This window comes from Neomonachus schauinslandi, chromosome 1 (genome assembly GCF_002201575.2).
Source record: "Neomonachus schauinslandi chromosome 1, ASM220157v2, whole genome shotgun sequence".
NCBI lineage: Eukaryota > Metazoa > Chordata > Mammalia > Carnivora > Phocidae > Neomonachus > Neomonachus schauinslandi.
Window position 1 is genome coordinate 201,514,737 of NC_058403.1, and position 10,302 is coordinate 201,525,038.

The 10,302-nt window shown below is 52.1% G+C and overlaps 1 protein-coding gene across 1 annotated transcript in view; it reads left to right on the forward strand.

Moving 5' to 3' along the window:
- The first annotated feature begins 2,337 nt into the window (after window positions 1–2,337).
- Window positions 2,338–10,302, forward strand: part of LSM4 (LSM4 homolog, U6 small nuclear RNA and mRNA degradation associated) — a 13,430-nt gene continuing 5,465 nt past the window's right edge. Inside the window, exons 1-3 of the mRNA XM_021683112.1 lie at window positions 2,338–2,427; window positions 7,136–7,177; window positions 9,779–9,877. Coding sequence (XP_021538787.1) covers window positions 2,425–2,427; window positions 7,136–7,177; window positions 9,779–9,877 — 144 coding nt within the window. The 5' untranslated portion in view covers window positions 2,338–2,424. The remainder of the gene's footprint in view (window positions 2,428–7,135; window positions 7,178–9,778; window positions 9,878–10,302) is intronic.

A 10,302-nucleotide genomic window follows, 5' to 3' on the forward strand; every position in this document is an offset into this window, starting at 1 on the left:
AGTCTTCATCTCAGGGTTGGTTTCTGGGAGCCCGAGGAACCTAAACTAAGACATGAAGGACAGTTGTCAGTTCAGGGCTAGCAGGTGCTTGGCACTTTATGTGGGTTCCACATTTGATCAATCTACACAGTAACCCTGGTTGGTGGAGATGATTCTTCCCGTTTTTAAGGAGGAGGAAAGGGAGAAACATGCCTGAGTCACTCGGCACATTTTTAGCAGAGCTGGGCACCCAGACCCCCCCCCCCCTTCACCAGGTCCTGGAGGGGAAATTTTAGTGTCTAAAACCTTTCTGGTGGGAAGTAGCCGGGCCTGTGGGTTCCCATCTTCTTCCGCCCAGGTCTCTGAGGCCTGATGCAGGGGAATCTTTTATTGAGAAGGTGGACATCAAGGCCTCCCTAAGCCGGCTCCAAGAAGCACAGGGTTTTTTCTGCTGGAAGAACTTGGCCTTGGTCTTTTTTTTTTTTTTTTAATGTTTTATTTATTTATTCATGAGAGGCAGAGAGAGGCAGAGGGAGAAGCAGGCTCCCCGCCTAGCAGGTAGCCCGATGCAGGACTCCATCCCAGGACCCCGGGATCATGACCTGAGCCGAAGGCAGACGCCTAACCATCTTGGCCCTGGTCTTGGTAAGGAAGGCTCTCTAGGTGCCTGGGTGGCTCAGTCTGTTAAGCATCTGCCTTTGGCTTGGGTCATGATCCCAGGATCCTGGGATCGAGCCCCACATCGGGCTCCCTGCTCAGTGGAGAGTCTGCTTCTCCCTCTCCCCCGCGTGTGCTCTCTCGCTTTCTCTCTCTTAAATAAATAAAATCTTTAAAAAATATAAAAAAGAAAAGAAAGGCTCTCAAGCCAATGCTGACACTCAGGAGACCTGGAGAAGGGAAGTCATTGGGGGAAAGCACCTATTGCTTATTTACAGGCTTGAAGGTCAAGGCATGCATGAAAGTCAAGGCAGAGAAGGAACCCTTGATGGTCATCCAATTGGTAATTACTTGATATAGTGGGTTGAGAAGTGTCCCCTAAAAAGATGTTCTAACATAACATAGGTAAGTTCTAACCCCCATACCTGTGAATAGGACCTTTTTTGAAATAAAGTCTTTGCAAATGTAATTAACGATCTCAAGATTATTTTATCCTGGATTTAGGGTGGGCGTAATAAGAGAATGTCCTTATATGAAAAGGAGAGGAAGACGTGAGATAGGGAGACACACAAAGAAAGCTAGGTGAAGACAGTGGCAGAGATTGATATTTCTGGGGGCCAAGGAACTATGAGATTGCTGACAGCCACCAGAAGCTGGGAGAGACATATGGGACAAATTGTCCCTCAGAATCTTCAGAAGGAACCAACCCTGCTGATACCTTGATTTCAGACTCATGAATCAAGTTCTATTGTTTTAAGCCACCCAATTTGTGGTAATTTGTTATGGCAACCCAGGGAAACTAATACATTTGCCAATCTATTTTGCTTATCATCTGTCTGCCCAGTGGGCTCCTAAATCCCAGGAGGGCCAGTTTTGTCTGGTTTGTTCACTGTGTGTATCCAGAAACAGGCACATAGCAGGTGCTCAATAACTATCGCTCGCCTGGGTACTAAGTGCTCCGTTTGTGCTAGACGCTCTTTTTTGTTTTTTTAAAAGATTTTATTTATTTATTTGACAGAGAGAGACACAGCGAGAGAGGGAATACAAGCAGGGGCAGAGGCAGAGCAGGGAGGCTTCCCGCTGAGCAGGGAGCCCAATGCGGGGCCCCATCCCAGGACCCTGGGATCATGACCTGAGCCTAAGGCAGACGCTTAACGACTGAGCCACCCAGGCGCCCTAGACGCTGTTCTAAGTGCTTTTACCTGGCTTAACTCATTTCATCCTCACTACAACCTCGGACAGACACTATCATTAAACCAGTTTTACAAAGGGGGGCACAGGCGGGATTCCAACCTACCAAAAGGCGTGCCCTGGATAAGGATCGACTACAGTAATGAGAATCCGAACTGTAGGGGCCCTAAGAGAGGCATTAGACACAACCCAATAACCACGGAGCCTCAATTTCTTCCTCTGCAAATTGTAGCGATATCCGGCTTTGCCCACAGGGTGGAGCCCAAGAGATCGTCGAGAATTTCACCTGCGCATGCGCCTTTACCCACAAGGCCTCGCACTGGCTCCGCCCCCCTTTTTCAGCACTCACGTCGACACTTTACGGCCCTTTCTCTTACTCTCCAGCGAGAATACGGCCAACCTTGCCCGTGGTGTCTAGCTGATCCCTCCCTACTCCGCGCGGATTGGTTGCTCGTCCCTCGAGCCCTGCGCTGACTGGCTCGTGTCGCTGCCACTTCATTTCAGCCTAGTGGCGCGCGGCAGGGCGGCTACCGGCGGGCGCGTGAGCAGCGGCGGCGGCGGCGGAAGTGGTCGGCGAGCCTGCTCCCCGCCGACAGCATGGTGAGGGCAAGGCGGTGGCAGGTCTCGCCGGGAGGCGGGGAACGCGGCTGCCGAGGGCCCTCGGGGCGGGCGTTGAGGCAGGGGCGATGCGGAGCTAGCATGCAGTCAGGGCCTCGGTTCTGCCCCCCGGCCCCAGACGGGGACACAGGCCGGAGAGGGCAGGGAGGTCTCCCAGAGCATCCAGCCTGTCAGTCTCGGGGGACTTAGAATTGGACGAACGTGTAACCATGTGTCAGCCTACCTGCAGTCTTTCCACCTTGTAGATGGGGAAACTGAGACCTGAGAGAGGGGCCTGCCAAAGGGTCCGGTGAATACCGAAGAGTGAATTCGGGCAGGGGAGTGGCTCCGAGTGCATCCGACCCAATCTAACTTCAGATATTGGAAAAGTGGAGCGACCGAGGGCCGATCTGAGTTCCAAATTAAACCGGTTTTGAGAATTACAGGACTTGCAAGGGCCTTTAGAATGTTAGCACAGTCTTCTGTGTCTCTCATTTTAAGGCTGGAACAGCAGACCCAGAGAGCGGGTTTGTTTTCTCCCTGGATCACACTGGATGTCGTTTCTGGAGAAGGGAGCATTTTGAGCCAGGAGTGGACTTAACTGTATCCTCCCAGTTCAGTGAAGGAGAAATTGAGGCCCTGACGGGAAGCCTCTCCAGCACCATGCTGCTCACAGATCCTGAAAGTTCTGGATTTAGGTCAGAGAGTGCCCCAGCCTTCAATGTTTAGACAGGGAGGTGCATCTGGCTGAGACTCTGGAACTCTTGATCTTGGGGTAGTGAGTTCAAGCCCCTCGTTGCGCCTAGAGCTTACTTAAAAAAAAAAAAAAAGATGGATAGACAGAGAAACAGGACCACACAAATTCAGAGCCAGGCCTCCTAGGAGAGTGCCTGGCCCATCAGCACCAGTTTCTGAGGGTCATTGCATGTTTCTCAGAGCTTAAGGTTAGTGGAGATTTGTACTAAATACTGGCTGGCTGGCGCAGGAAATGAGAGAGGTAATGCGTTCCTCTGCTGGAGGGCAGAGTTGGCCTGAGGGGATGGGCGGAACTGGGAGGTTCCTTCCCCCTTAAGCTCCTTGGAGACAGGGTCTTTTATTTTATCCCTGATACATTCCTAGAGCCTAGAACAGTGCTTGTGCAAAGAACAGACTCTTTTTTTCAGCCTGAAGAATGCTGAGGAAGGGACAAGGCATGACAGACTCCCAGCTCCCCAAGGTCATGATGGGGCAGGAAGCAGGGGTCTGAGGGTGTGTGTGTCGGGGGGAAGGGTCTCCATAACAGCTTCCTGAATTGGGAGCCTCAAGAAGCCATCTGGTCTAGTCTTACATTGGTCTAGACCTGACATCCAGATCCTAGACATTCTGAAAAAGCCCAGACGAAAGGATGCTCTTTCCTGAAGCTTTTGACTTCCCAACTCCAGATGGCCCTGTCTTCTGAACAGTGTCCTAGCCCGTCCCATCTCCCTTGGCACCTTCAAGAACTTCTTCCCCACCAAGTTTTTTAAGTTCTCGGGGAATCTTCCCCTTCCTCTCTCCTTTGTCTCCAGCAGTTTGGGGATGAGGATCTGGAAAATGGCAAGATGTGGACACTGCTCCAGGCCATGCAGCCTTTGAGGACTGTCCCTCCCAATACCACTCTCCCTATCTGAGCCTCTCTTTTTTTATTTTATGTATTTATTTGACAGAGAGCACAAGCAGGGGGAGCGGCAGGCAAAGGGTGAGGGAGAAGCAGGCTCCCCGCTGATCAAGGAGCCCTATGCGGGGCTCCATCCCAAGACCCTGGGATCATGACCTGAGCCAAGGCAAACGCTCAACTGACTGAGCCACCGAGGCGCCCCTGAGCCTCTCCTTTTCTTATCTGTGGGGTGGGGCAGGTATCCCAGCCACGCCATGTGCCTCCCTGGATGGTGTGTGCATTTTCTTGTGTATTTGTTCAGCAAATATTTACTGAGTCCCTCTTGAGTGCCTGGCCCTGAGTTCGGCACCGGACAAAGTCCACACCCTCTGAGTTTTCCAGTCTGGCCAGAGAGACCTAATAAACAAGATAATTAGAGACTGGCTATGTCTTATAATGGAAGCCGCAGGGGGTGGCCCAGGTGGAAATATCACCCCTAGATGAGGTTATTATGAGGGCCTGGCCAAGCGAGGTAAGAGGTGACATGTGAGCAGCCACCAGCCTGAGGAAGGACAGCCCCAGGCGGAGGGAACTGCAGGAACAAAGGTCAGACGGCAGGATTGGGTGTGGCTAGTGAGAAACAAACTGGGCCACTTTGGCTGGAGCTGGCTTGGCCTTGTGACTCGTTGGGGGAGTTAGATCTGCAGGGGAGTGTTGGGAGCAGGTGTTGGTCACTTCTGTGTCTTCTCAGCTGCTTTGTGAATAGGGCGCTGCCCGTGACAGCCAAGGAAGCTGTGGGTTCTCCAGGGCTGTGCTGCCAGTAGCTGGGACAGGGGAGAGGCCAGCACGGGCACAGAAGCTGCGCACACCATAAAAGGACTCCTGTGGGGCCCCTGCTGACAGGCTTCAGCTTACTTTCATGGGCTATCTCAGGATCTTGCCGTGGTGTCCCTGGGAAGGTCCCTCCTGCTCTGGCCACGGGTCCCTCATCTAGAGGGGCCTTGGCTATACCTCTCTGCCTCTCAGTGCTGAATCCATCTTCATTCTTGCCTTCCAGGCCCAACCTTGCTCTGTCCCCTCTCAGGTGATCTGGGAGGAAGACCTGAGTGTGTCATCGCTCTGGTCCACATTCCCATCTTGGACACAAGAAAACAGGCTTGCTCAGGAAAGCCTAAGGCTTCGCCTCAGTAAAAGGTGACAGGCCTATGGCCCAGGTGTGAGTTGGACCCATGGCTCTCTGCCCCTGGGTACCATCGCACAGATGAACTCCAAATGAGAGGGCAGGAGCCGCAGGTTGGCTAAGTCGGGGCCCCAGCCTGCTTGCCTGTCCTCCTTTGAGCAGTCACCCCCTCTCCACATGGCCCCTTCTTCCTTTTTACCAGGAAGCCAGTGCAGGAAGTGGGCTTGGGCCTGGCTTCCTGCCGCCACTGGACCTCCCCTAGGCGGCTCTTCTCAGGAAAGGTTGTGGGATGTGGGAATCCCCCTCAGGCCTTTCCGCGGGAGCCGTCCTGTGGGAGTTGACCATTTCTGGCCTCCAGTCCCCACCACCTAGAGAAGCAGCTGGCCTGCATCGGGAGTGTGAGGGCAGGCCGAGACTCCCCTGCAGCGAGCTTCTGGGGGTCAGGATGACAGAATTCCAAAGCCAGTGCAAGGCGCAGTGAAGCTCCCGTCCTCCCTGAGGCAGTGAGTGTCTCATCTGTGGGACCCTTAGACCAGAACCTTCATTTGCCCTTGCTGGATGGGCTGTCGTTGGATCCTGGACCCAAGCACTGCCACCTGAGTCACCCTCCTGGAGACTGAGAAGCAGGCTCCAGTGTTGTATGGGTCATGATTTGTGTTCCCAAAATGAAAAGAGCTGATTTTTTAATATCTTGAAAGCTGACTGTATGTGGGTGAGTTTTTTAAAAGATTGCATCTCTTATATGCCATTACTTATAGTAACGACAGATTTTTTTTTCTGGAATGTTTTTCCCCCTACCTGATGAATTTTCTCACTGAAAACCCAGCTCAGTTGTAGCCACCCTAGATCAAGGTTGCTACCCAACGGCCTGGCAGAATCCCTCTTGGTCCAGTCAGGGCTGCCCTTTGAGGTGTGGCTCAGCATGAGCTGACTTCCAGCCGATGGGGTCAAGCCAGGCTCTGTCTCTTACTAGCTCTATAGTGCCAGGCAAGTCCCTCAGTCTCTTAAGCCTCAGTATCCCCATCTGTAAAGTGGGTGTGACAATAACTGTGTACGAGGATGAAAAAGAAAGCTGCATCTATTTTAAAAAAATATATATTTATTTATATGAGAGAAAGAGCGAGGGCCCGTGCATGCATGGGGGGGGAGGGGCAAAGGGAGAGGGACAAGCAGACTCCCCACTGAGCACAGAGCCTGACACGGGGCTCAATGCCAAGACTCTGAGGTCACCACCTGAGCCGAAGTCAGATGCTTAACCAACTGAGCCACCCAGGCGCTCTGAATGAGAGAGATACCAGTTGAGCAAAAAAGGCAAGCGGCAGGGCGCCTGGGTGGCTCAGTTGGTTAAGCGACTGCCTTCGGCTCAGGTCATGGTCCTGGAGTCCCTGGATCGAGTCCCGCATCGGGCTCCCTGCTCAGCAGGGAGTCTGCTTCGTCCTCTGACCCTATCCCCTCTCATATGTTCTCTCTCTCTCTCATTCTCCCTCTCTCAAATAAATAAATAAAATCTTTAAAAAAAAAAAAAAGGCAAGCGGCAGAAGGATCCGTGTGCTGTGGCGCTCATGATAAGCTTGGAAAGCTAGGCCCTTTCCTGTCAAGGTGTGAATATAGGCAACATGAGTTGTAAAGAAAGGCCCAGAATGGTCAGCACCAAGACCAGATGACTGCTGCCTCTGAGATTGGGCGCGGGGGAGTATTCCAGGCTTTATTTCCTAAACTGGGAGGCAGGTATGTGTCCTGGGGTTGGGCAGAGTTAGGAGCATGCATTTTCTGTCGGGGGTCAGGGCTGTGTGTTCCTGCACCCCCAGCGCAGTGATGAGCTGGCAGATTTGTGAGATTGGAGTCCCAGCCCTGCCCAGGGGCCGGGGCCCCTCAGTGCTGATCAGACAAGTTATGTGCCTTTGTTTGCCTTCCAGCTTCCCCTGTCGCTGCTGAAGACGGCTCAGAATCATCCCATGGTGAGTACATGCCTGTCAAGGGCAGTGAGTTTCAGCGGGAACCAACCTCAGAACAGGGACAGGGACAGTGGGCAAAGGGTGAGGTGCCTCCAGCCAGACCTGCTTCCTCCCTGCCCACAAGACAGCAGCTTACTCTCTTCTCCCTCCTACGCGTGTCAGGACCTGCTCTTAGTTCTGCTGCTTATAAAAGTAATACAGGCTTATTAAAAATGTCAAACACTGGAGGTACTTAGAAACTAGAAACTCCTCTTCATTACTCTTGCCAACAAAGTAACGATATCTTTGATATATGCTGGTTCAGACTTTTTCTTTTTTTTTTAAGTAAGGTCCATGCCCAACATGGGGCTTGAACTCACAGAGTGAAGATCAAGAGTTGCGTGCTCCACCGACTGAGCCAGCCAGGCACCTTGCACATCCAGGCTTAACATATGTGTAGAAACGCGAATGTGATTTTTTTTTTTTTTTTTTTAAGATTTTATTTATTTATTTGACAGAGAGAATGAGAGACAGAGAGCATGAGAGGGAGGAAGGTCAGAGGGAGAAGCAGACTCCCTGCCGAGCAGGGAGCCCGATGCGGGACTCGATCCCGGGACTCCAGGATCATGACCTGAGCCGAAGGCAGTCGCTTAACCAACTGAGCCACCCAGGCGCCCCGAATGTGATTTTTTAAAAACACAGATGGGATTGGGGTGCTGGGTGGCTCAGTCCGTTAAGCATCTGCCTTCGGCTCAGGTCATGATCCCAGGGTCCTGGGATCAAGCCCTGCATCGGGCTCCTTGCTCAGCAGAGTCTGCTTCTCCCTCTCCCTCTGCCTGCTGTTCCCCCTGCTTATGCTCTCTGTCAAATAAAGAAATAAAAAACCTTGGGGCGCCTGGGTGGCTCAGTCGTTAAGCGTCTGCCTTCGGCTCAGGTCATGATCCCAGGGTCCTGGCATCGAGCCCCACGTCGGGCTCCCTGCTCGGCGGGAAGCCTGCTTCTCCCGCTCCCATTCCCCCTGCTTGTGTTCCCTGTCTCGCTGTGTCTCTCGGTCAAATAAATAAAATCTTTAAAAAAAAAAAAAGAAATAAAAAACCTTAAAAAAACAAAAACAAAAAAAACACAGATAGGACCACATAACACACGTTATTCCCTAAACGACTTTTGCCGTTCATGATACAGTGTGTCGGTACGTTCTGTTCTCTTTCTCTTTCTCTTTTTTATTCAGCTATAATTCACATCCCATACAGTTCAACCTTTTTTTTTTCTTTTGAAGTTCTTACTCTTTTATTTAAGTAATCTCTACACCCAACATGGGGCTTGAATTCACGATCCTGAGATCAAGAGTCGCATGCTCTTCTGACTGAGCCAGCCAGGCGCCTTTACAGTTCAGCCTTTTAATGCATACAACTCAGGGGTATTTAGTACATTCACAGCGTTGTAAACCACCACCTCAATGTAGTTCCAGAACATTCCATCACGCCAGAAGGAAACCCCATTAGCAGTCCCCATCCCCTTTCCTCAGTCCCTGGCAAGTACTAATCTGCTTTTTGTCTCTGTGGATTTGCTTGTCCTAAACATTTCCTGTAAATGGGATCATACGCTGTGTGGCCTTTTGTGTCTGGCTTCTTCAGCTCTGCATGATGTTTTTTGAGGTTCAGCCACATTGTAGCGTGTGTCAGGGCTTCATTCCCGATGGCCCTGGCCATGTGATAGCACACTGTATGGACATACCACATTTTGTGTATCCACTTGTCTGCTGATGGTGGACATTTGGGTTGTTTCTACTTGTCTGTTGGTGAATATTTTGGTCGCAATGATCATTTGTGCACGCTTTTATTTTTCATTTATTTGAGAGAGAGAGCACGCACAAGCAGGGGGAGCGGCAGAGGGAGAGGGAGAAGCAGACTCCCTGCTAAGCAGGGAGGCCAACATGGGGCTCGATCTCTGGATCCTGGGGTCATGACCTGAGCCCAAGGCAGATGCTTAACCGACTGAGCCACCCTGGCGCCCCTGTGCACACATTTTTGCCTGGATGTTTGCCTTTATTTCTGTTGGTCAGATACCTGAGTCGATTCTTTTTTTTAAGTCTCCGCATATCTTCAGAGTGATGGGCTACTTGCTTGTTTTCCCAGAGCACATTAAAATAAATGAGTAATTGTTGGACTGAAAAGGTGTTTCCAGACCACCAAAGCTCACATACGTGCTGTCAGAGAACACCTGCCCCGGGGCACCTGCCTGGACCAACTGAGATGTGCCCTCCTGGCTGTTCTGAGTCAGCGGCCACTGTTACCCTAACCTCGCTGTTTCCTTGAAAGATTTGTAGAGGATTTTTTGGTAGGTTTTTTTGCTTTTGTTTGTTTGCACAAACAAAACCCAGTTTCATCATAGAAGACTACAATGCCCAGCAAAATGTACAGAGGATGCAGAACGTGTCACCTGTAAGATGGGCCACTGGGGGCAGTGGCGGGGGGGGGGGGCAGTACTAGCACCATGTGCTGTGGCCACCGGGTCCCACGAGGTCCCATGTCTGAATGAGGCCCAGGCAGTAGTCACCCAGCTCTTAGGGGTAGGGCTGCCCTTCCCTTGGGGCCCATGGCTGACTTGGGGCCATTTCTCTTTCAGTTGGTGGAACTCAAAAATGGGGAGACATACAATGGGCACCTGGTGAGCTGTGATAACTGGATGAACATTAACCTTCGAGAGGTGATCTGCACATCCAGGGTGAGTGCCCTGCGCCCGAGTCTGCGCCCACTGCCTGGGGGCAGCGAGGCCGCCAAGTTCCCACATGCACCTGGGGCTTACAGAGCCTCAGCATCCTCAGTGGAGTGAAAGCCCCTCCCTGCCCTTGTGGGAGGAATAGGGAGGGGCATAGCTCAGCCAGGTCATCCTACCAGGGTGAGGCTTATGGAAGGGGTGGGGCTTAGGAGGGGTGGGGCCTGAGGGACTGGGAGGGGTGTGGAGGGGGCAGAAGGGCAGGGCTGGGCGTCCCTCGAGTACCCTGGACTTTGCACCTATGGGGATGCTGCCCCATCCCCCACCGCTCATGCCAATCCTAAACAAGAAGGACTTAGGCCTGGGCGCCTGGGTGGCTCAGTTGGTTAAGCGACTGCCTTCGGCTCAGGTCATGATCCTGGAGTCCCTGGATC